At 42.5% G+C, this 27,392-nt stretch overlaps 1 protein-coding gene across 1 annotated transcript in view; it reads right to left on the bottom strand.

Annotated features, from left to right (window-relative positions):
* The window catches only part of KLHL3 (kelch like family member 3), a 132,135-nt gene that overhangs the window by 82,624 nt on the left and 22,119 nt on the right, over nucleotides 1-27,392 (bottom strand). The window contains exons 3-4 of the mRNA XM_055430784.2: nucleotides 17,799-17,905; nucleotides 3,657-3,778 (exon numbers count right to left, since the gene is read on the bottom strand). Coding sequence (XP_055286759.1) covers nucleotides 3,657-3,778; nucleotides 17,799-17,905 — 229 coding nt within the window. The remainder of the gene's footprint in view (nucleotides 1-3,656; nucleotides 3,779-17,798; nucleotides 17,906-27,392) is intronic.

The following is a 27,392-nucleotide window of genomic DNA, read 5'->3' as shown; positions in this document are numbered from 1 at the left end:
GAAGTCAAGATTCTGATCATCCACTTCACAAGAAATTCGAGTTGACCACATCAACAGGGCACAGCAAGTTAGAGAGAGCTGGATTCAAACCCCAACTCCACCACTAACTACCTGTGTGACCGTGGGTAATGCCCCCTTAACCCCTTGCAGCATCAGTTCCTTCAACTCTTACAGAAGAATCATAGAAGGACCTTCCAGTGGTGGTTACAATAGCTAAACAAAATAATGCATCTGAAGTGATCAACACGTGCTTTGCTTACAGTGAGTATCAACAAGAATCAGTTACGAATTGTTGCCTCCACTGTAGAAGGGCAGCTCAGTCTCTCCAATGTATGTGTGGCTGGAAAGAGAAGCGGGGCATTATCTCCCAGCCATTTAACCAAGCCCCAAGTCTCTAACCCTTGTTTTCCCAGGAACCTCTGCGTACACGTCCTCAGTGCAGTGAATCCTCACACATACTATCTTCATAGACAGCTTGTGAGCAACTCTCAGCAGATAGATACGTCACAGCAGGAAGAAGCGGCCACACTCTGATCTAAAACTTTCTCTTAACCAGTTTTGGTTTTCCCCCAAGGTCCCTGACCAAACCATAACATTAAGGAAAAAAAGGAAAATAGTTCACATATATGATTGATTCCAAAGTGCAGAGTTTTATTCCACATTGTGCTCCCCAGGGAAGTCCCTGCACATGCAGCCTCTCCTCACTCCCAGATAATCCTGAACGCAGCAGGCCCCTCCAGGGGTCACAGGCCAGTGGGGTCACAGACAGGCGGAAAAGGAGGCAGGCCTGACCTCCGGGACTTTCCTCCAACACCCAGCACACACCATGCATCGTCAGTGAGGTCTGCCCTTACCCACCCTCATCAAGGTGGTGATGAACATTCTCTGCTTCCTGGGTGCCTCCTCTCTGGCCCCTACCACAAAGGAGGGCACCCATTTGCGGGCCGCCTCTCTCCACCTTCAGACACGTACTCCTTGGTGAAAACGTATCTGTGTTCACAGTGCTCTCTGTGCCCGCCCTGTCTGCTGGCACATCCTCTAAGTGCTTTACCTGTAGTAATTCATTTAATGCTCACGCCAACCCTATGAGGTTAAGCACTATTATTATGCCCATGAGACAGACAAGAACACTGAGGCACAGAGAGGTTAAGTACCTTGCTTGGGGTCACACAGCTAGAAAACGGTGGAGCCAGGATTTAAAGGCACACAGTCTGTCTAACTCATGACCACCCAACAGAATGGGCACTATTATGATTCCTGTTTTACAAATGAGAAAACTGATCCTTGAGGCAGAATGTTAGTGGGGGTGCCAGAGAAGCTCTAGTTTTCCTCACTATGAGTACAGGTAAGATTTATTACCTTGAAAGGATACAAAGCAAAATCAGCAAAGGGAAAAGGTACATGGGGCAAATTTTGAGGAATAGCCACAAGCTTCCAGGAGTCCTCTACAAATGGAGTCACAGATAATGCACTTAATCCCTCCAGCAATGAACTGTGACAACACGTGCAAAACAGTACCAACTAGGAAAGCTAGCCTGACTCTTAGACGGCAAGACGTGTGTCAGGTGTCAGTTACACAGGCACCTTCTGCCTAGCATGGACTGAAATTCCAAACTCTCAGAAGGAAAGCAGGTGATCAGCATAAACCATATTGCTTGTACAAACAGTTTAAGCAGTGCAAGCTACTACCGTTATCACTAGATGAGTGGGAACTCTCTCAAAATCCAAGTTGCCAGACTCTGGATGAAGACTGACCTTGTAAGCAAGCCTTTCTGAAGACAGCAAGCAGGCTAGATATGTTAACTCTTTTCTGCACATTCCTCTGTCACTTTCATGTTTATAGTATCTCTAATGCAAGATTTAAAAAAAAAAAATATTTACCCCTTGCACATTTTTTAGGTTGACATCTAGCATTTTTCATTAAAGTTGCAAAGGATATAATTTCCTGCATTTTGTAAATCTCAATATTTATTGATGTCTCAAAAGCACCTAAATGAATTTAAAAGACATGATTTCATATAACTATCACCCATTTTAAATTTTTTTCCACATATACCCTATACATATTTTACACTAAATTACTTTGCATTTGCTGTTACTGTCCAAAAGTTATTCAGCTGCTTAAATTCTGAGGCTTGACCTAGTATGTAACCATGGCATTGCCCACTCCACTCTGGATGGGAAAGACCAGAAATAATGGAGTGGCTATGGATTTTACTGTACATAAAAGAAATTTCAGTTTTAAAAGGGCGAGGAAGGATTAGACTAGATCACTGAAGAAACTATACCACCCAAAAGTCTGTGTAGGAACCAGAGACAAAAACAGGCGATACCCTGGGCAGGATCCACAGGCCCAAATGCAGGGTGCCTCAGACCCTCGGTTTGCCTGTACCCTAACACCCCTACCGGAGTACTGCTTACCACACAAAACTAACTTCTACCCATCCTTCAGTCCTCAACTCAGATCTTATCTCCTGAAAGAGCCCTTCCCAGATTCCCCACTTCATTCAAATTGTTCCTCTCCTTCAAAGGACTTACCACAATTTATACACAAATATTACTGTGTGCCTATTAGATGAGTGTCTGTCTTCACCCTAGAACACAAATTCCATGAAGGGAGACAATGGAATCACCTCTGCTCACAGGTACAAACACAGTGCCCAACAAAGTGTCTGGCATATGAGAGGCCCTCAAACATTCTGGCCAGATGGAATGAATACACTATTACCAATGTGGCCTCCCAAACACCTCAACCCTAAAAAGAGCATGGTGTTCTGAATAAGAGAAATATGTCGTGGTACTTTGCATATCTCTCATCATCTCATATAGTTATTTATGTCTCTCACAATAAATAAGGTAGAATTTTGCTTTAAAAAAACAAAAAAAGGAAGAAAAACCTTTCATACCCCATACAATTTCCATTACTTTAACAGCAAGATCCTTAATGATAAGAAATAGCACATCTTGTGTCTACATTTGGCCTGGTGGTTCATAGGCTTCCAGAGTGGGCCACACCCTCAACCATCCCACCTTTGGAGCCATGACACTGATGTCTCACACACCACAGTAAGGACACACACCTTTGGGTGAAGCAGTGTCTTTGCTGATTCCTCTTTTCTAGGCTCCAGATGGCTGAGAAAGAGACCAGGGCGGCAAAAGGAGGCAGAGGCACAGACAATCCACCTCACAGCCACACACCCTGCTGACACTCAAGGCTGGTGCTTGGCACCTCCATGGGCTCAGAGGCATTTCACTGACTGACATAGACATGGGAAAAACATTGAACAGCCTCACAAGCCAATACTCAAAATCCCTGAGATAAGATGATGACTGGGGAGAAGAGGGGTCACCCAGGCTCCAAGAGTTTGAACCAGCATGAGTTAAAGACTATTCTGCTCTGGGGCTCAAGCTCATTCCGGGGGATTATGGCCTAGTGGTTAGAAACATAGGTCCCATGGTCAGGCAGGCAAGATATGAGGGTCGTTTGCCCTGGCCACGTATCTCAGGACAAGTCACCCACTCTCTCTGAAGCTTCAGTTTCCTCTCCAGTTACCAAATAAATTGCTGTGAGGGTTAAATGAAATGATGATGTAAATGGGGGGTGGGGGGGGGCTGAGTATATGATACACTGAGCTATTAGCTAGAGCTGAGTTTACCTGGACGTTCTCTTCAGTCACCTCAATCTCAGCCGTATAGATATAGTCAATCAGCTTACTCAGGGTCTGCCCATCCACATCCTTGATTTCTATCTTCTTGGCTTTACTCTCAGACATGTCACCTACAGTTCAAAACAAAAACAAAATGGACATGAACTTGGTGCCTAGGATGTGCTTAACTTTCACATGGTCTCCTACCCTGTCTTGGCAAAATAAAAGCTCTATCTGTGCTCCTGGCGCCAGCAAAAGGAACACTTAGCCACAGAGTAGGACACACTAGCGGACATCAAGGTCACATCAACTTCGGGTCTGTGATCATCCACAAGCCCAATCTCAAGGATTCTCTAACTCTATCCACTGCCCCTTTTCATTTTGAAGGCAAATCTATACACAAGAAAGCATTCAACCAAGTTCCTGCAAACTTGTACACAGGTGGCCAGAGAAAGTGAACAAGATATGAACCTGTCCTCAAGGAGCACTTGGTCTAGTAGGGAAGATATATTAAACTATATGAGATGATGAGAGATATGCAAAGTACCAGTAGAACAACTTTTTTTAAAACCAATTATTGAGTGCTAACTATGGCCAAGCACTGGGCTTAGCACTTTAAACTATTGCCTCTTTTAATCAATTACTTAAAAGCATTATTCTTAACATCCCCATACTATAGATGAAGAAACTGAGGCACAGGAGCAAAGGTAATTCATTTTGCCTACAGTCACACATGTGGGAAGGGGCCAGGCGAGACTTGAAAGCCAGCAGTCTGACTCTAGAGTCCACACTAGTAATTACTGCACTATGCTAAATCCAAAGAATGCAGAAGATAGAGCAACACACCCTGTTTGTGGAATCCTGGAAGGCCTCCGAATAGGAGGTCACATTTGAGTTGGCTATTCCACAAGCAGCAAAGGTGAGGGAAGATGAGCCGGATGCAGGAACCATCATTGCAATGACAGAAAAGTGCCAAAAGGAATAAACGTGGGGAACAGTGAGAGGGTAGCATGGCTGGTATGTGGAGTGACAGTGAGAGGAAGGAGGCTGGAGAGACAGCTAGGAGCCAGGATTCACAGAGCCCAGTAAACCGTGCGAATGAGTTGGGACTTTATCCTAAGAGTAGCACCACTGAATGGTTTTAAAAGAGGGAATGACATCAACAGATGGGTGTCTTTGAATGAAATTTTGGACACATTGGTGGAGGCTGGACCAGTGGCAGGGAGAACAGATGGGAGGCCCTGATAACCATCCAAGAAAGAAAGAACACAGGCCTGTGAACTAGAGCAGCAGAGGCATCACGAGTGCACAGTCCTGAGGCCCCTGACCGCAGCCTGCTCTCTCTATACAGTGCACACAGCTCTGTCTAGAGCCAGGCTCATTCAACAAAGGTTGCTGGTTTCAGGAGGAAAAGACAGGCAAGATGTGTCCTTGTAGACTGAAATGCAGGGCGACGTGACTGCAAGAAGTGGGGCTTCAGAAGTCCTTACATGAGTGTGAAAACAGAGCCTGGGCGGTTGTTTTCTGTCTGTGGAATCTGTGCACTGGAGCCAAGAAAATACAGTACAGTACAGCCTGTGGGCTGCAGACGCCTACCTCCAAGCTGCATGGACTATGCGTGATTCCTCCACCAATCCACAGTTCCCATCCTGACACAGTTCTAGATATGAATGACGCCAGAGAGGGAGGAAAGATGGGGGCGCAGAGACCTATTCCAAACCCTGCTGGCTCCCACTGATCAGGCAGCTCAGTGATCCGCAGTCTATTCTCTTCTCTCTGACTGCTGGCAGAAGCCAGGAAAATGGTCTCAGCATTGAGACAGGACAAAGAGGCAAAGAGGAAACAGGAAAAGATGGTGAGCTTCTCCTCTACCCATAAAACAAGCTTTCACAATCTCTCTCTTGAATATACTCCATGACAAACAAGAACACACATAAGGAAATCAAAAGTTAAATTCCTCTCTCCAAACAGCTATGAAGATGTTCACTAGCAAAGGTCCAGTTGATAATTATACTGCAAAAGATCATCAAAGATAGCCAATTCTCAGTTTAAGAACTTGGACCTTAGAAAAAAGGCTGGAAAAGAAAAAAAAAAAAGCAACCTGACTACAAGAACCAAGAGACTCAGAAGTCTTTAGTGAGTGTGAAATCAGAGAGATCTGGCCTGATTGTTTGCTCTCTATGGAAGTATAGCTTGGGAGTCAGGTTAGGGTTTTGTATCTTGGGGGTAAACAAGTGAAATCTCCTGAAATTGTATGAAAATATTTGTACATATGGGCAAAAGTTTGATTTTCTGATGAGATGAACAATCATTTTCATCAGTCTTGAATACCCAGAAAATGTTAAGACATAGTTTTCTAGATGATGGGATTTTTTTTTCCCTTGCTTCTTTATATGAATCAAAAATTTCTGCACTAAGTACTTAAAATTCCAACAAGCAAGGAAAAATTGGAGAAAAAAAAAATTTAGGGCCTCAAAGACCATGTCTTTTCTGATAAATTTCCTTTATAGGAAATTGGAGACTTATATCAATATAAATCATAAGGACTTGTAAAATCCAATTTAACATCTCTGTGAACCAGTAGAAATTACTGCATCAAACAAAGATGTCAGCTTAAACAAACCCTGAACATGGTAGTAATAATAGTTGCCACTACATACCAGGCCCTCAGGGTTTACACACATTATTTCATTTAGTCCTTGTAACAACCCCAGGAGGTACGAGATACTGCTTCCAATTTACAAATTATAGAACTGGCATATCAAGAGGCATTTGCACACAGCTAGTAAGAGGGCAGGGCTGGGATTTCAACCTTTGGCCTAACTCTAAACCTCATGTCATTTTAAATAAATCCCTCTATAATTTAAACCTGACCCAAACTAATGACCTTGACAAAAGTATTCCTAAAGTGAAGAGGAAAAGTGTTAGTTGCTCAGTCCTGTCCAAATTTTTGTGACCCCATGGACTGTAGCCTGCCAGGCTCTTCTGTCCATGGGATTCTCCAGGCAAGAATACTGGAGTGGGTAGCTATTCTTTTCTCCAAGGGATCTTCCTAACCCAGTGATTGAACCAAGGTCTCCTGAATTGCAGGCAGATTCTTCACTGTCTGAGCCACGAGGGAAGCCCATTTGACATATAACAAGCACTTAAATACTTGTTGGAGCAGAGAAAGAAAGAAAAATGAGAGGCTTTCTCTTGACATCTCATAAGTCCATAGACTACAGTTAATTCTGAAGAAGGAGAAATCATCAAAGGTTTCTTCATTCTTGCTCTTTCAGTCACCTCTGCTACTTTGACAAAATATTTCTAGAGGACAGAACATAAGCCCTGTAAGTCCCTCTATCTTCAAGATTAACCCAAGAGCCCTCTTCTGCTGATTTTTCCCAAGAGGCCCAGCCCAGCCACCTCAGACTCTGAACTTTCAGAAAAGAAGAAATGCAGATGGCCAACAGGTACATGAAAAGATGTTCAACATGACTAATCATCTGTGACATGCAAATCAAAACCACAATGATATATTACCTCACAATTGTCAGAACAGTTATCATCGAAAAGAACACAAATAATAAAAGCTGGTGAGGATGTGGAGAAAAGGGAACCCTCCCACCACCATTTGTGGGAATGTAAACTGGTATAGCCACTGTGGAAAACAGTATGGAAGTTTCTCAAAAAACTAAAAATAGAACTACCATATGACCTAGGAATTCCACACCTGGCTGTATATCCCATCCCCCCAAAAAAACCAAAAACAATAATTTAAAAAGATACAAGCATACCAATGTTCACAGAAACATCATTTATAATTGCCAAGATATGGAAGCAACCAAAGCGTCAATCAACAGATAAGTAGATAAAAAAAATGTGGTCTATATATATGATGGAATACTACTTAGTCATTAAAAAGAATGAAATTTTGCTATTTGCAGCAACATGGATGGACTTGGAGAGTATTATGCTAAAGTGAAAAAAGGCAGACAGAGAAAGACAAATTCTGTATCATATCACATATGTGAAATCTAAAAAATACAACAAATTAGTGAATATAACAAAAAAGAATCAGACTCACAGATATAAAGAACAAATTAATGGTTACTAGCAGAGAAGGAAGAGGGGAGGGGATGAAGAGGTACAAACTCTCAGGTATAAAATATGCTACAGGGCTTCCCTGGCAGTCCAGTGGCTGAGAGTCTGCCTTTCAGTGAAGGTAACACCAGCTCGATTCCTGGTCCAGGAGAATCCCACATTCCGCAGAGCAAAACTACTATGTGCTGCAACTACTGAGCCTGTGCGCTAGAGCCCACGTGCCACAGACACTGAAGCCTGTGTGCCTAGAGTCTGGCTCCGCAACAGGAGAAGCCACACAATGAGAAGCCTACATATAACTAGAGAGCAGGCCCCACTCTCTCCAACTAGAGAAAGCCCCCAGGCAGCAATGAAGACCCAGCACAGCCAAAAATAATAAATAAATATTTTTAAAATAAATTATTCTTTTTTTTGATAGGGATATATTTATTTAATTTATTTCAATTGGAGGCTAATTACTTTACAATATTGTATTGGTTTTGCCATACATTGACATGAATCTGCCCCGGGTGTACATGTGTTCCCCATCTTGAACCCCCCTCCCACCTCCCTCCCCATCCCATCCCTCTGGTTCATCCCAGTGCACCAGCCCCGAGCATCCTGTATCATGCATTGAACCTGGACTGGCGATTCGTTTCACATATGATAATATACATGTTTCAATGCCATTCTCCCAAATCATCCCACCCTCGCCCACTCCCATAGAGTCCAAAAGACTATTCTTTACATCTGTGTCTCTTTTACTGTCTCGCATACAGGGTTATCGTTACCATCTTTCTAATTTCCACATATATGCGTTAGTATACTGTATTGGTGTTTTACTTTCTGGCTTACTTCACTCTGTATAATAGGCTCCAGTTTCATCCACCTCATTAGAACTGATTCAAATGTATTCTTTTTAATTGCTGAGTAATACTCCATTGTGTATATGTACCACAGCTTTCTTATCCATTCGTCTGCAGATGGACATCTAGGTTGCTTCCATGTCCTGGCTAAAATAAGCTACAAGGATATATTGTACAACACAGGGAATATAGTCAATATTTTATAACAACCATAAATGGAGTATAAGCTTTAAAAATTGTGAATTTTATAGTACACCTGTAACTTAACGTAATGTTGTAACAGCAACTATACTTGAATTTATAAAAGAAAAAGAAAGAAAACATCAGTTGTACATTTTTCATCCTCTGTTCACATCATATCCTGTTCTTCCAGAGAGATCATGATCTAGCTAGCAAGGGCAGATATTCATTTGTTCATTCACTCAATAAGCAAGTACCAAACAGTCCCTATGGGCCAGGCCCAAGGACACAATGGTGAACAAGTCATGTTCCCAGCCCTCCTTGAGCTCAAACTAGTAGAAAGATGAGTAAACCAGCAATTTCAAAGTGTGTTAAATGCTAGAGAAGGAGACTCAATTTAAAAGGTTCTTAAGCAGGGATTCCTCTACCCTGAACTGTATGCAAAATAATGAGCATACAGGAGCACATATTTACTTTTTTGTGGAAAGAATCCATTGTTTTCATCAGACTGATGAACCTGACCTATTCTGGGGCCATAAGAATTTGAGTCTGGCAGAAGCACAGCATATAAAAGGAGGAAGGGGGAGAGATGGCTGACAATACAAGCAGGCTCTGGACAACTTGAGGGCCTTGTGCACCATGCAGAGAAGTTTAGACTTCATTCTAAGGGCAATGGGGAGCCCTTGACAGACTTTAAGCAAGTAAGGAATACAGTAGACTTTTATTTAGTAAATATGACTGTAGCTACAGCGTAGAAAATGGGTTGGGATTGATGGAACGAAATGGGTGCAGGCTGACAAATCAGAAGGCTGCTACAGTAACTGGGTGAAAGATGATGGCAGCTAGGCTAAGGGACCACGTCTTAAACTCCTTCAAATCTTCAGACGCTGCCTTCAGACCAGCACCCAGAAGTCTCCGAGAAGCAGAGAGCCCAGGAGAGCACGGCACAGTCTCAACCTAGCAAGCACGTCACACGCACCAAAAGTGAAGGTGTTAGTTGTTCTGACTCTTTGTGACCCCATGGACTGCAGCCCGCCAAGCTCTTCTGTCCATGGGATTTTCCAGGCAAGAATCCTGGAGTGGGTGGCCATTTCCTTCTCCAGGGGATCTTTCCAAACCAGGAATCAAACCTGAGTCTCCTGCACTGCAGGCAGATTCTTTACTGTCAAAGCCACCAGAGAAGCTCACATGTACAACAGAGCTCTTTTTAGGTGGAAGTCTGCCCAAAGCGGGAAGAGGTGCATCTTGGGGAGCCATGGGGGAAAATCTTTCACCACCACATAAGACAGGAGGGCTAGAAAATCACTGGCTCATATCCTAGATTGCTGATAGAAACCCAACCCCATTATTCAGCCAAAGGAGCCTCAAGAGCAAGAAAGGAATGGCAGAATGGCTGTGAGGTCTTTCCAAAGAGCCAGACACAGACCACCAGCCACCCCTCAAAGCTGTACAGCTAAGGGAAGAAAAAGTGTGTTCAGGAGTCCTTGTGTTACAGAACTCTTCACTCCTCAATTGAATCCTTACTGTTGAAATTTAGTTTCATGATCTGGGTAAAAAGAAAACAGAAGATCCTTACCCTCTGCACAATGATCCTGCCTGGGTGTTAGGATGGCTATTATACTCTCTCACCCCTAACCTTCATCTGTCTAAGTCCTAATATCTAGGCTGCCAACTCATTTGGCTAGAGTTGAGACCTGTGCCACATGTTAGCATCACATGAGGAAAAGAAATAACCTGCTACCTTGCTGAATCCCAGCCAAACCTCCCGCAGGTAAGGTTTGCATGTGAGCCATCTATGCCGGATAACTGCAAAAGGTTGACCTCTGTCTCCTGTGAAATAAGGACATTCCTGGCCCTGCCTTTATGCCAAAGCTGTGTGACATTCAAAGGAGATAATGAGAGTGTGAGAACTGCAGCAGCAGGATTCAGCAGAGCTGCAGTGCTAGAGATCACCCCAGTACCCAGCCTCCCTGGAATCTCAGCCTTCCTCTACCTGGAGAGGTCTTTCTCCTCAATTGGAGTACCAAATCAGGAAGGAAATGCCTATGTAGCCAGAGATGTTTCATGCCAACCCTCACCACCACAAGGGCAGCAGGTATCAGAGCCACCCCACACATCCACATGAGCTGTGTAAACTATCATGTGCTCTACACATAATAAGAGTTAGCTTTATTAAGTACCTATTCGGTGTTGGGTGCTCTTCCCTAGTGGCTCAGATAGCAAAGAGTCTGCTTGCAAGGTGGGAGACCCGGGTTCGATCCCTGGGTCGGGAAGATCCCCTGGAGAAGGCAATGGCAACCCACTCCAGTATCCTTGCCTGGAGAATCCCATGGATGGAGGAACCTGGCGGGCTACAGTCCATCGGGTCACAAGGAGTCAGACATGACTGAGCGACTAACACTTTCACACTTTCATTCTGTATTGGGTGTCTTATCTCCCTTACCTGTATCTGTTCCCTGCTTATTGTTGTTTTATTGTTATTATTCCAGTCTCACAAATAAGAAAACAGGATCATAGAGGTTAAGTAACTGCTTACAAACCTATCAGTTACTGGAGTCAGGTCATGATGGCTGCAAAGCCCTTTCTAAGACACCACACCATCCCCTAATGAAGGTGGCATTACCACTCTATGTTTAATCCTTACCAAAGAGGCCTTTGCATCAACAAATCCAAAACTCCTCTATGAACACTCATAAAAAATTTCCGTCCAGTGGTTCTCTCCAGTGAAGATCTGAAATTTCAAGACTGAGCTACACCAAGTGCAGACAAGTCTACCCCAGACCATCTTGGTCAAGTCAGTTGCACCTTAATGGATGCTGGTAGGTGTCTGAACAGTAGTCTCTTTTCCAGGGCGCTACACAACTGTGTTGAACTACATCAACACAGGCTTGAACAACATCCAAATCAATTCTTGAAAAAAACTCACCATTTCTATATCAAGAGCAACATATTTTTAGACATGACTACCGCACCCATCACCCTCAAATCTAGGACACTTAAGCCACAAAAGGACATCTGACTTTGATGTGGTATGTTAGGGACAGGAAGAAGAAATCCTATGACACTGTAAGCTTCTGCCCTGAGGTAACCAACTCTAAAAGACACATGGAAGACCAGGCCATTTCTCCTCAATCCCACACAGACTCTGATCTTCCTTTTTTTCCACCTCCCTGAACTATTCTACCCAACTTCTAACTCCTTAGGGGCAAAATCCTCAGAGGCTAGACCTATCTACTCTGACTACTCCCTCAAGGCCCTCTTAATACAAAGAAAAGATTCTACTCCCTAGTGTTCCCTCCCTCCCTGCTCCATTGCTTTGGATTAAGTCATGCTAAACAAAAGAGTCCGAAATGCAGTACTTGGATGCAATCTTAAAAATGACAGAATGATTTCTGTTCGTTTCCAAGGCAAACCATTCAATATTACAGTAATCCAGGCCTATGACCCAACCAGTAATGCTGAAGAAGCCGAAGTTAATCGGTTCTATGAAGACCTACAAGACCTTTTAGAACTAACACCCAAAAAAGATGTCCTTTTCATTCTAGGGGACTGGAATGCAAAAGTAGGAAGTCAAGAAACACCTGGAGTAACAGGCAAATTTGGCCTTGGAGCACGGAATGAAGCAGGGCAAAGGCTAATAGAGTTTTGTCAAGAGAACGCACTGGTCATAGCAAACACCCTCTTCCAACAACACAAGAGAAGACTCTACACATGGACATCACCAGATGGTCAACACCGAAATCAGATTGATTATATTCTTTGCAACCAAAGATGGAGAAGCTGTATACAGTTAGCGAAAACAAGACCAGGAGCTGACTGTGGCTCAGATCATGAACTCCTTATTGCGAAATTCAGACTTAAATTGAAGAAAGTAGGGAAAACCACTAGACCATTCAGATATGACCTCAATCAAATCCCTTATGATTATACAGTGGAAGTGAGAAATAGATTTAAGGGACTAGATCTGATTGATAGAGTGCCTGATGAACTCTGGATGGAGGTTCGTGACATTGTACAGGAGACAGGGACCAAGACCATCCCCATGGAAAAGAAATGCAAAAGAGTGAAATGGCTGTCTGAGGAGGCCTTACAAATAGCTGTGAAAAGAAGAGAGGCGAAAAGCAAAGAAGAAAAGGAAAGATATAAGCATCTGAATGCAGAGTTCCAAAGAAGAGCAAGGAGAGATAAGAAAGACTTCCTCAGTGATCAATGCAAAGAAATAGAGGAAAACAACAGAACAGGAAAAACAAGAGACCTCTTTAAGAAAATTAGAGATTCCAAGGGAACATTTCGTGCAAAGATAGGCTCGATAAAGGACAGAAATGGTATGGACCTAACAGAAGCAGAAGATATTAGGAAGAGGTGGCAGGAATACACAGAAGAACTGTACAAAAAAGATCTTCACGACCAAGATAGTCACGATAACATGATCACTGACCTAGAGCCAGACATCTTGGAATGTGAAGTCGAGTGGGCCATAGAAAGCATCACTACAAACAAAGCTAGTGGAGGTGATGGAATTCCAGTTGAGCTATTTCAAGTCTTGAAAGATGATGCTGTGAAAGTGCTGCACTCAATATGCCAGCAGATTTGGAAAACTCAGCAGTGGCCACAGGACTGGAAGAGGTCAGTCTTCATTCCAATCCCAAAGAAAGGCAATGCCAAAGAATGCTCAAACTACCACACAATTGCACTCATCTCACACACTAGTAAAGTCATGCTCAAAATTCTCCAAGCCAGGCTTCAGCAATATGTGAACCGTGAACTCCCAGATGTTCAAGCAGGTTTTAGAAAAGGCAGAGGCACCAGAGATCAAATTGCTAACATCCGCTGGATCATGGAGAAAGCAAGAGAGTTTCAGAAAAACATCTATTTCTGCTTCATTGACTATGCCAAAGCCTTTGACTGTGTGGATCACAATAAACTGTGGAACATTCTGAAAGAGATGGGAATACCAGACCACCTGACCTGCCTCTTGAGAAACCTGTATGCAGGTCAGGAAGCAACAGTTAGAACTGGACATGGAACAACAGACTGGTTCCAAATAGGAAAAGGTGTACGTCAAGGTTGTATACTGTCACCTTGCTTATTTAACTTATATGCAGAGTACATCATGAGGAACGCTGGGCTGGAAGAAGCACAAGCTGGAATCAAGATTGCTGGGAGAAATATCAATAACCTCAGATATGCAGATGACACTACCCTTATGGCAGAAAGTGAAGAGGAACTCAAAAGCCTCTTGATGAAAGTGAAAGAGGAGAATGAAAAGGTTGGCTTGAAGCTCAACATTCAGAAAACAAAGATCATGGCATCTGGTCCCATCACTTCATGGGAAATAGATGGAAAAACAGTGGAAACCGTGTCAGACTTTATTTTTTTGGGCTCCAAAATCACTGCAGATGCTGATTGCAGCCATGAAATTAAAAGACGCTTGCTCCTTGGAAGGAAAGTTATGACCAACCTTGATAGTATATTAAAAAGCAGAGACATTACTTTGCCAACCAAGGTCCATCTAGTCAAGGCAATGGTTTTTCCCGTGGTCATGTATGGATGTGAGAGTTGGACTGTGAAGAAGGCTGATTGCCGAAGAATTGATGCTTTTGAACTGTGGTGTTGGAGAAGACTCTTGAGAGTCCCTTATACTGCAAGGAGATCCAACCAGTCCATTCTAAGGGAGATCAATCCTGGATGTTCATTGGAGGGACTGATGCTAAAGCTGAAACTGCAATACTTTGGCCACCTCATGCGACGAGTTGACTCACTGGAAAAGACTCTGATGCTGGGAAAGGTTGGGGGCGGGAGGAGAAGGGGACGACGGAGAATGAGATGGCTGGATGGCATCACCGACTCTGTGGACCTGAGTTTGAGTGTACTCCGGGAGTTGGTGATGGACAGGGAGGCCTGGCGTGCTGTGATTCATGGGGTCGCGGAGAGTCGGACACGACTGAGCGACTGAACTGAACTGAACTGAAACTGCACAATATGCAAAGATCTTCAAAGACATCAGTACATCATTCAGACATTCAGAACACAGACATGGTCTGGTGGAGTCAGGCATGAAGACAGCCCGAAACAGTGGTTCTATGTGATGAGTACATGCCTAGAGATGAGTAAGACAGCCTGGCCCTGACTGTTCTGCTTGTGGCTGGTTGGTGTCCACTCCTTCCAAGTCCCTTGCCTCTTACCTCCAGCACATTCCTTACTCTCCTCCTTATTTCTAGTCACCATATATTCATAGACACCAGTTGAATATCAACCTGCATCTAAAAGCAACTTTTCTTTAAAAAAAAAAAAAGCCAATCTAATCAGCCTCAGCATGTAATATCAATACACTAGAATCAGAAGAATGGGACAGCTCACTCCCAGGGCTTCTTGTGGGATGGAGCTCAAATGTCTTTTCCTGAGCCCACATATTCTTTAGAACTCGGTTCTTTTAATACCATAAAATGGGACTGCTTTTAAAATTCTGGATGATATGTAGGGATCTGTATGGAGTACCAATACAATAGGTACACAGAACCCATAGTAAAGGGCATGTTAAAACAGGGGGAAAAAAGTGACTGGGCTATTTTGGGGAAATTATCTTCCCCTGGAATGGAGGTGCTAAACGGGGAGAAAGGGGTTGAGGGGAATCTTAAGTATTCCATACTCACAGGGAAAAGGACAGGGTCAGCCCTGCTGGCCTCTCCAATCACACTATTCTAAAGGAGTAGACTGCAATTCAGGTGACTGCCCATCCCAGATCTTGTCACAGGCTGTTTGCCTTTAGACACTCTCCTGTGGACACTCAGACCTCAGTTTCATATTTATTCCAAGTTATGGAAAGGACACTGTTAAGGAGTGGGGCTGATATTTGGAACCATCGACAGACATTTGGGCAATGTGAACTCAACAGACAAACAAAAACACGTTAAGCCTGAGTAAAAGATCTTAATCACACCATTCAAGTCAGAAGAAAGCCACATATATTTTCTTTTCTTTAGTGCCAATAGAAACAGACTTAACAAGAGTCACCTGGACCTTTTCATTATTAATTTTATGCATTTTGAAGCTGAACCTGATAATGAGAACAAAATTTTGCAGTTACCTTTTTCTTGTACCTGTTTACCAATATTTAAGCAAAATCAAAGGGCCTCAAAAAATACACAAATCTGATACAATGCTGATGGAAGCATATGCTGGTACAACTGTTCCAAGTGTTGTGGAGCTGAGACACATGTCTCACAAGGATTCAAAATGTGTACACACTTTAATCAAGTATTACTTATTCTAATTTTTTTCTGTAATGAACATATATGAATAGTGTTTGGATGAACATATGGATAGGTGGATGGGTGGGTGGATGGATGGACAGACAGACAATGGATGGAAGGAAAGAAGGATAGGAGGATGGATATTAACCAGATTCAGTGGAAGCCATGGGCTGGGCCACACATTAGACAGCTTTCTTCTCTTGATTCTCTTCTCCTTTCAATTACTAGAATCCAAGATCTGATACAGAAGCATATTTTCTCTCCCTTTTTAAAATCACTTTGCTTTTGCTTAGCCACTTCCATGAACTCAGAGGCAAGTTCATTAGCAAAAAAAAAAAAATGGAGCCAAAAGTATAATTCATTGCAATTGCAAGTGGACTCCTCTTAGACTTTTTAAATCACAAACATGGAGAAAAATGACTGGCAGAGCTATTTACTGAAGTTGCAACTAAATTTGTAGATAAGATAAATTATTTTAAAAGAAAGAAAGATGGATGAAGGACAAGGAAATAAAGAAATAAAAACCTTACTACTAGAGTTTGAGACTACTTCAAAGAGATGTGGCTCAAAATTTCCAGATAATGAAAGTAGCTGGTTTTCCAGGCTGCATTATGGAATTCCTAGTACAAGGATCAAAGTGAGGTAAGCATGGCTTGGTGCACTTAGCAGAAGCAATGCTCCAGGTTGAGATCAGTCCTTTACATGATGAGCCAAGAGAGGACACACATATGAGGAACTCTCAAATAACAAGCTCTAAGTCCCCACCCACCACCCACCCATCAAGAACCATTCCTGCCCAGCAGAGGCTGTGTATTATATTAGGAAAAGGACAAGAGCCTATTCAGGAAAAATATGCCTATACTCACCCATCCTTAGCAATCCCACATTCATTCGTTTAACCTTCAGTTGTTCACTGTCTCCTAAACACCAGGCCCTGGAGTGAGCACTGAGGATTCGACAGTGATAAGACATGGTCCCTGAGCACCCAAGAACTCACAATCAAGGGTGGGAGACATTTTGTTCATTTAAAAAATATTTTATTGCTAGTGCGTACCAGGTACTCAGGATATGGAAACAAACAAAACTAATAAAACTCCAATCTTTATGGAACTGATATTCCAATAAGGAGACACAGATAAAAAAATACTTAAACAACTAATCAATATGATTTTCAGATAGTGATAAGAGTTATGAAAAAAGACAGAGAAGAGTTATGGAGTAGAAGGAGACCTAGTATGGAACTATGGCTCAGGTGGTCAGAGAGGAGGTGGCACCTGAAGTATAAACTGCAGGGTGATAAGCGGTGAGTACATGAGACTCCAGAGCGTGGGCGCCCCAGACACCAGCAAACAGACAAGAGTGCAGAATGACAGTGACCACACTCAGAGGAAGCACAGGGTACAGGTGAGCATGTGGGAGGGACACCAGACCTCATCCAGGGGCCACACTCGGGCCAGCGGGCCTTCAGTCAGCCATGACAGACACAGCACTGCCTGCGCCTGGCTCAGGGGAGGGGCTGCGAGGTACTGCAGACAGGAAGCTCAGCCCATGGGTTTAAGGGAATTCGAGCTCAGAAGTAACACACATGCAACAGATGGACAAGGTCGTTTGGCATGTCCAGGAAACAGGGACTCCCTGGAAACCTGGCAAAGGTGCGGAGACAGAATGCGGATGGTGAATACACTTCTGTCTTACTCTTTCCACCCCAAGCCCCGCCATCATGTCTCCCAACATTCTCCCAGTTGGGACTGCAGTCCCACACGTGTGGGTTTATTGTCTGCCCCTCATACCTGTGAACATCGCACAGAAGTAGGGGCTGCAGGCTGCCAGGACCACACGGTGGGCTTCTATCTCGACATCTTCTGCCACAATCATCACGTCACACAATAGCTGTTTGCTGTAAGACACCAGTGAGGGGAAAGCATGGGTCACAGCACAAACACCCAGCCCCAGCCATACAAGGGTATTTTTTCTCCCACCCACATTCCATACTATCACTGTCCATGGCTGTCAAACGGATCTGCCATATCTTGAGTCAAGCAGCAGGATGGACTTATCACCTTTTGCAAGTCCCTGATAAGCCTGACATTCATGCTTTCCTGAGGCACTCAACTCTGTAGAGATCCAACTACGATGTAGCTTCAAATTCAGGGCTCCTCCATCTGTCTTCACACTTCTGCTCCCCAACTCTACCAGCTCTGACTGAGACAGGGGGACAGCTCAATGAGCAGTGGGAAAAGTTTCAGGCTGTTAGTTGAGTGACTGAATGAACACCAAGGAGCATAAGCATGCCACTGAGGTGTGCCACCAGGGAGAATAGGTATTAACTCTCCCCCAAGTGATCCGCTCACTGCCTATGAAACACTGGTAAGAGGCCAGCCATGTCTGGAAGACTCAAGTATATTTCTCTTCCCACCCAGGTTTAACACTATCATCAAAGAAACTCCATGTATATACACAGTGCTCCCTAAAGCCCCTGTACAAACTCCAGTCACTGCAATTATTAAGAAAACTGTAACCACATTTTTACTTGTTTTTCACCCCAAACAAGGTGACAAACCTTTGAAAAGGACTTATTTATTGTTATATCCTAGACACCTGGCTGAATGCATAGCACACAGTAGGCTGAAATTTTTACTAATAAATGAAGGAAGGAATGATATTTTAAATCGGATCAGTCTGCAGTCAGAGAGGGAACGAATATTTGACTACTTTGAAGACTGAAAGGATATTACAAGCCCTACCATTTCAAGAATTTTTCCTCTACCAGCCTTTCAAATTCTTATCATGGCTATTATCATTACAATAGCTAACATTTTTTTAATTACGTGTGCCAGGCATTGTTCCAAGCACTTTTTAAAATATATATTATTTCATTTAATCCTCTCTACAACCCTAAGATGTAGAGCTATTATTATGTCCCATGTTTCAAAAAAAGGAAACTGAGACCCAGAGACATAAGTAACTTTCCCAAGGTTACACAGAAAGGGAGCAGTAGAGACAGGATTTGAATATAAGGAGGTGAACCCAAGGACCCATGTTCTTATTAACTTCTATAGTATCCTGGTCACCACTACTCCCTCCTTCAGCTTGATGCACTAGAAGTGGGAGGGAAGATAGGGAGATTAAACACATTTCAACAGTGATCCACTGAGTAGTTACTTGCACACTATACTGAATTGCGGATCACAACAAACTTAAATTCTTAAAGAGATGGGAATACCAGACCACCTGACCTGCCTCATGCCTCATGAGAAATTTGTATGCCGGTCAGGAAGCAACAGTTAGAACTGGACATGGAACAACAGACTGGTTCCAAATAGGAAAAGGAGTACGTCAAGGCTGTATGCTGTCACCCTGCTTATTTAACTAATATGCAGAGTACATCGTGGGAAATGCTGGGCTGAATGAAGCACACGCTGGAATCAAGATTGCTGGGAGAAATATCAATAACCTCAGATATGAAAATGACACCACCCTTGTGGCAGAAAGAGAAGAACTAAAGCACCTCTTGATGAAAGTGAAAGAGAGTGAAAAAGTTGGCTTAAAGCTCAACATTCAGAAAACGAAGATCATGGCATCTGGTCCCATCACTTCATGGAAAATAGATGGGGAAACAGTGGAAACAGTGAGAGACTTTGTTTGGGCTCCAAAATCACTGCGGATGCTGATTGCAGCCATGAAATTAAAATATGCTTGCTCCTTGGAAGAAAAGTTATGACCAACCTATACAGCATATTAAAAAGCAGAGACATTACTTTGTCACAAAGGTCTGTCTAGTCAAAGCTATGGTTTTTCCAGTAGTTATGTATGGATGTGAGAGTTGGACCATAAAGAAATCTGAGTGCCGAAGAATTGATGCTTTTGAACTGTGGTGTTCGAGAAGACTCTTGAGAGTCCCTTGGACTGCAAGGAGATCCAACCAGTCCATCCTAAAGAAAATCAGCCCTGAATATTCATTGGAAGGACTGATGCTAAAGCTGAAACTCCAGTACTTTGGCCACCTGATACGAAGAACTGACTCATTTGAAAAGACCCTGATGCTCGGAAAGATTGAAGGCGGGAGGAGATGGTTGGATGGCATCACCGACTCAATGGACATGAGTTTGAGTAAACTCTGGGAGTTGGTAATGGACAGGGAGGCCTGGGGTGCTGCAGTCCATGGGGTCGCAAAGAGTTGGACACAACTGAGTGACTCAACTAAACTGATACTGAATTGAGAAGTCTGAGGTCATGGCTGGGTTCCACATGAGAGTGATGAGAAAATATAATGAGTCTTCCATGGTAAGCAGATGGAAGAGAAGCTACATATTTGCACTCCCTGGTAGAGCATATTAAGCCAACTACTCAAATATTAGTCCAGGTTCACTTTTCAGAGAAATAGAGTCATAAAGCCTGAGAAGGCTAGAATTGCAAATGCCCTTAGAGATCACCCTATGATGCTCAGAGAGGTGACCCAGAACCACAAAAGCCTTAGTTTTCAATCCAGTTCTGACTCCAGGTACAGTACCATTTCTGCCTCATGACTGGTTGATACTTAGAATGGGAAAAGACAGAAGCTAGGTTAGCTCCAAAAGGGAAAGGGGATCAGGAAAGATTCAGCACATGGAATAAGGAACTAGTGAGGGGACTTCTGGGAAGGGTCAGACTTCTGGGCACCAAGAGGCAAAACCTGAGGGTGGGACCTCATCCTGCAGTGAACAGCACACCCTAAACACAGACTTAATCAGAATAAACCAGCTCAACTGGGAACAGAACTGGCTCTGCCTCAGCGGGCTATAAGAACATGAACAAACTGACCCCACCAATTTTCTCATCTTTCTTAGCTGCCTTGGGACATATACCATGGAGGCCAAATGAGATTGTAGGTACTACTTGAGAATAGTCTTGTTTAAATTTGGATAAAAGATATTTTTAAAATATATTCCCAACATGGATAGATTCATCTTGGACATTTTCACTTCTGTTAAAGATTTGGGAGAGAAAATAGAGTTATCAGGGCTATTTAAAAAGACAAGTAATTTTTTTGGTAACTAGTATTAATATTTTAATAAGGAAAGTATTGACACAGATGAATCACAGATGCTGAACAAACTTTCAATGTCAGGTACTGGGAAAGCAAACAAAGTGGGATATTTTACCCAAACCCAGAAAGGCTGATAATTCTTGAACAAATGAAGAAGAGACAAGAAGAAATAAGGAATAAAGATGGAGAATCCAGTCAGCAAATAAATGAGAGCAGTTCTGAGAAGCAGGAGGTACATCTCAAGGCCAGAGAAACTCTAACCTGGGAAAGTAACCAATAAAAACTTGCCAAACACTCAAAGTAAGCTTTCCCACCACCTGTCTTCACGCTGGAGACATCTTTGTCTCCACTACACAGAGAAAAGGGAAGGTGCAGCTCCAGAGGCACTGCATGGCTCATAAGCACTTCTGAGGCCAGTCACCAGAAATCCTGTGAGATTCTTTTTTCTGAGCGATCACATACTACTCCAAAGGACAATCTGGAGGAGAGAAAGTTGAATTATACACAATGTGTCTAAAAGAAATACAGTAGAGATGTTAGGAAGGAGCTCAGACCCTGGAATCAAACTGACCAGGATTCATGACCCCTGAGAATCACAGAACTGACATGTGCTGTAAACAAGATAAGGAATAGTGTTAATAATAAACATTCAATAAATATTAATTGATTTCTTGTCTCCCTTTTTTCCACAAAATACTTCATTTATGATTAGAGTAAGTTTTGGACATGGTAAATGTGAGCTGCCTTTTGGACATGTAAGTGGGGTTGTCAAGTAGGCAAGTGGATACTGCTGCTGCTGCTGAGTCACTTCAGTCGTGTCCGACTCTGTGTGACCCCATAGACGGAAGCCCACCAGGCTCCCCCGTCCCTGGGATTCTCCAGGCAAGAACACTGGAGTGGGTTGCCATTTCCTTCTCTAATGTGTGAAAGTGAAAAGTGAAAGTGAAGTCGCTCAGTCATGTCCGACCCTTAGCGACCCCACGGACTGCAGCCTACCAGGCTCCTCCATCCATGGGATTTTCTAGGCAATAGTACTAGAGTGGCTTGCCATTGCCTTCTCCGAAGTGGATACTAGGGTCTGGAATTTACAGGCAGGAAATGGTTAAGAAGTTGGGGGAAGAAGAAGAACCAACGAAAGAGATGAGAAAATAGCCAGTGAGACAGGGGGAAAACCAAAAGGGTGTGGTGCCCAAAAAGCCCAGTGAAAAGATGGTTGCAAAAAAGGAATGATCAATTGTATCAAATACCACTAATAAGTAAGATAATATTAATGTGGTAAGCCAACACAATTAGGCAAGGAAATGAAAGGCATACAAATTGGAAAGAGAGAAATAAACTATCTCTATTCACAAATGATATGATCTTGTACATACAAAATCCCAAGGAATCTACTAAAAAATTAGAAGAATAAATAAAGGAGTATAAGAAGGTTGCAGAATATAAGGTCAGTATACAAAAGCAATTGTATTTCTATACACTTGCAGTGAACAATCCAAAAAAGATATTTTAAATATTCCATTTACAATAGCATCAAAAAGAATTAAATATTTTAGGAATAAATTAGACAAAAAGAGCGCAAAGCCTATACCTTAAAACTATAAAACACAAACGAAGGAAATTAAAGAAAACCTAAATAAATGGAAAGACCTCCAGTGTTCATGAATTAGAAGATTAATACTGTTGACGTGATAATTCTCCTCCAAAATGTTCTACAGATTCAACACAATTTCTATCAAACTCTCAGCTGCTTCTTTGCAGAAAGGGACAAGCTGAACCTAAAATTAACAAGTGCAAGGGATCTAGAATGGCCAAAACAATCCTGAAAAAGAAAGGAATTGAAAAACTCAGGTATCCCAATTTCAAAACTTATGTGCATACATGCTCAGTCACTCAGTTGTATCCGACTCTTTGCAACCCCCTGGACTGTAGCCTGTCATGTTCTTCTGTCCATGAGATTATCCTGGCAACAATACTGGAATGGGTTGCCATTTCCTCCTCCAGTGGATCTTCCCAATCCAGGGATCAAACCTGCATCTCCCGCAGTTCCTGCATTGGCAGGTGGATTCTTTTACCACTGAACCACCTGGGACACTTACTACAAAGCTAAAAACAGCATAGTAAGAGCACAAAGATAGACATACAGATCAACAGACTAGAACTGACAGTCTAAAAGTAAACACTCACATTCATAGTCAGCTAATTTCTGAAAGGATGCTAAGGCCATTCAACTGGGAAAGAATAGTCTTTTCAACAAATGGTACCAGGATTAAATGGATGTGCTTTGTTTGCTAAGTCGCTTCAGCTGTGTCCAACTCTTGGCAACCCTATGGACTGAGCCCACCAGGCTCCTCCGGGCAAGAATACTGAAATGGACTGTCATTTCCTTTTCCAGGAGATCTTCCCGACCCAGGGATCAAACCCACATCTCCTGTATTGGCAGGTGAGTTCTTTACCAATAAATCCACCTGGGAAGCACAATTAGCTGGATATCCAAATGCAAAAGAATGAAGTTGGATCTCTGCTGCTGCTGCTAAGTCACTTCAGTCGTGTCCGACTCTGTGTGACCCCATAGACGGCAGCCCACCAGACTCCCCCGTCCCTGGGATTCTCCAGGCAAGAACACTGGAGTGGGTTGCCATTTCCTTCTCCAATGCATGAAAGTGAAAAGTGAAAGTGAAGTCGCTCAGTCATGTCTGACTCGTAGCGACCCCATGGACTGCAGCCTACCAGGCTCCTCTGTCCATGGGATTTTCTAGGCAAGAGTACTGGAGTGGCTTGCCATTGCCTTCTCCGAGTTGGATCTCTACCTCACATCATATGCAAAAATCAACTCACAATGGATCAAAGACCTAAATGTAAGAGCTGGATCTAGAAAACTCTTAGAAGAAACATTAGGGTAAATCTTAATGACTTTGGATTAGGCAATGATTTGCTAGATAGGACACCAAAAGCACAAACAAACAAACAAAAAATACATTAGACATCAAAGTTCACAACTTTTGTGCTTCAGGACATCAGCAAAGTGAAAAGGAAACATACAAAATGAAAGAAAAACTGTAAATCATATGTCTGATAAATGTCTTATATCTAGAATATATTAAAAACTTGAAACCTTATAACTCAATAATAAGTAGACATATAACCCAATATAAAATAGGCAAAGTATCTTAATAGAACTCTCCAAATAAGATATAGAAATGGCCAATGATGACATAAAAAGATGGTCAGCATCGTTAGTTATCAGAGAAATGCAAATCAAAACCACAATGAGATAACTCCTTACACACACTGCTGCTGCTGCTGCTAAGTCACTTCAGTCGTGTCCGACTCTGTGTGACCCCATAGACGGCAGCCCATCAGGCTCCCCCGTCCCTGGGATTCTCCAGGCAAGAACACTGGAGTGGGTTGCCATTTCCTTCTCCAATGTGTGAAAGTGAAAAGGGAAAGTGAAGTCGCTCAGTCATGTCTGACTCATAGCGACCCCATGGACTGCAGCCTACCAGGCTCCTCCGTCCATGGGATTTTCTAGGCAAGAGTACTGGAGTGGCTTGCCATTGCCTTCTCCATACACACACTAGGATAGTTATAATCAAAACACAGGATATAATAAGTGTTGATGAGGATATGGGGAAACTGGAACCTCCATACATTGCTGATAGAAATGTAAAGTGCTGCAGAAAACAGTCTGATAGTTCCTCAGAAGGTTAAACATAGGTTTTATGTGACCCAGGAATCCCACCCCCAAGAGAAATAAAACACACATCAACACAAAAACTTGTTTCTGAAAGTTCCCAGCAGCAGTATTCATAACAGCCAAATGGTCTCAAATTTGCATATCCATACAATGAAATATTATTCAGCAATACAAATGAATGAAACACTGCGACGTGCTATAGCATGAAAGAACCTTGAAAACATTACGCGAAGTGAAACAGCTGGTCGCTAAAGACACATTGTATGATTCCAGAATAGGCAAATCTATAAAGACAGAAAGCTGATTAGTAGATTAGTGATTGTCTAGTACTGAGGGGGCGGGGTGAGTCGACAGGAATAATGGTGGAATTACTGCTAAAGTATACAGGATTTGGGAGAAGTGATAGAAATATTCAAAAATTGACTGTTGGTTGCCCAATTCTGCTAATACAATAAATACCATTAAAGTGTATACTTTAAATGGGTGAACTGTATGTTATATGACTTATATTGTGATGAAGCTGTTGTCAAAATTTAAAACACAGCATATATATCTGCAAAAAATGAAAAGTCTAAATCAATAAGATATATGTACTCCAATGTTCACAACAGTACTATTTGTAATAGTCAAGACATGGAAGCAACCCAAATGCCCAGATGATCGACTTAAGATCACACACTGGAATATTACCCAGTGATAAAAAAGCATGAAAAATCGCCATATGCAGCAACATGGATGGACCTAGAAAATATTATGCTTAGTGAAATAAGTCAGACAGAGACAGACAAATATTATACGATATTACATGTGAAATCTAAAACATAATACAAATGAATGTATGTACAAAACAGAAACAGACGCACAGACACAGAAAACAAATTTATGGTTACCAAAGACGAGGGGAAAGGGGCAAATTAGGAATACAGGATTAAAAGATATAAATTACTATACATAAAAGAAATAAGCAACAAAGATTTACTGTACAGCACAGGAAATTATACTCAATATCCTGTAACCTACAAATGAAATATAATCTGCAAAAAAAAACCTGTATACTATATACTTGAAACTATTAATAATACAATATTATAAATCAAGTAAACTTCAATTTTAAAAAGTTATACTAAAAGCAAGAAGTAAAAAACAATGTAAAGGCTAAAAACAAAGATACACTTCAAAAGAAAAACAGAAAGCAGTATGCTAAGGTGACTGTGTGGATCACAATAAACTGTGGAACATTCTGAAAGAGATGGGAATACCAGACGATCTGACCTGCCTCTTGAGAAACCTGTATGCAGGTCAGGAAGCAACAGTTAGAACTGGACATGGAACAACAGACTGGTTCCAAATAGGAAAAGGAGTAAGTCAATGCTGTATATTGTCACCCTGCTTATTTAACTTATATGCAGAGTACATCATGAGGAACGCTGGGCTGGAAGAAGCACAAGCTGGAATCAAGATTGCCGGGAGAAATATCAATAACCTCAGATACGCAGATGACACCACCCTTATGGCAGAAAGTGAAGAGGAACTAAAAAGCCTCTTGATGAATGTGAAAGAAGAGAGTGAAAAAGTTGGCTTGAAGCTCAACATTCAGAAAATTAAGATCACGGCATCCAGTCCCATCACTTCATGGCAAATAGATGGGGAAACAGTGGAAACAGTGTCAGACTTTATTTTTTTGGGCTCCAAAATCACCACAGATGCTGATTGCAGCCATGTAAAAGATGCTTACTCCTTGGAAGGAAAGTTATGACAAACCTAGATAGCATATTAAAAAGCAGAGACATTACTTTGCCAACCAAGGTCCGTCCAGTCAAGGCTATGGTGTTTCCAGTGGTCATGTATGGATGTGAGAGTTGGACTGTGAAGAAAGCTGATCACCAAAGAATTGATGCTTTTGAACTATGGTGCTGGAGAAGACTCTTGAGAGTCCCTTGTACCACAAGGAGATCCAACCAATCCAGTCTAAAGGAGATCAGTCCTGGTTGTTCATTGGAAGGACTGATGCTAAAGCTGAAACTCCAATACTTTGGCCACCTCATGCGACGAGTTGACTCACTGGAAAAGACTCTGATGCTGGGAGGGATTGGGGGTAGGAGGAGAAGGGGACAACAGAGAATGAGATGGCTGGATGGCATCACTGACTCGATGGACATGAGTTTGAGTGAACTCCGGGAGTTAGTGATGGACAGGGAGGCCTGTCGTGCTGTGATTCATGGGGTCGCGGAGAGTTGGACATGACTGAGTGACTGAACTGAACTGAACTGAAGGTAGCTCATTATTATATTTATTTTTTTACTATAGTAAAAAAAAACCACACTGGATAATAATCTGAAAAAAAAAAAGATGAAGCAGAGAACTGTTTGCAGTGGATAGACAAGAAATTAAAACTGTAAAGATGAGATAGAAGATTGTCTCTCCTTCTCAGGCCTGATCAGGAGGTGTTAATCCAACAAGGACCACGTGCCCACTTGGTGGCTGGCCAGTAACTCAGAAGACAAACAGCCATCAGGGTTCTGCTGCCCAGAAGCAGCTGTTGGTCTGACGAAAGCAGAGTGATGAAGCACAAAGAGAGGAGGAAGGCTGCTTGGTTACCATGCCAGCAGCTCATTTTCAACCGTGGAAGTATAAAGAATAGGAAACAGGTGAACTGTGTGAGTC

The sequence above is a fragment of the Moschus berezovskii genome, chromosome 8 (assembly GCF_049115385.1).
Source record: "Moschus berezovskii isolate FMDL1 chromosome 8, NW_MosBer_1.0, whole genome shotgun sequence".
Classification (NCBI taxonomy): Eukaryota; Metazoa; Chordata; class Mammalia; order Artiodactyla; family Moschidae; genus Moschus; species Moschus berezovskii.
The sequence above is the reverse complement of the archived record's forward strand: the minus strand, read 5'-3'. Positions and strand labels throughout refer to the sequence as shown.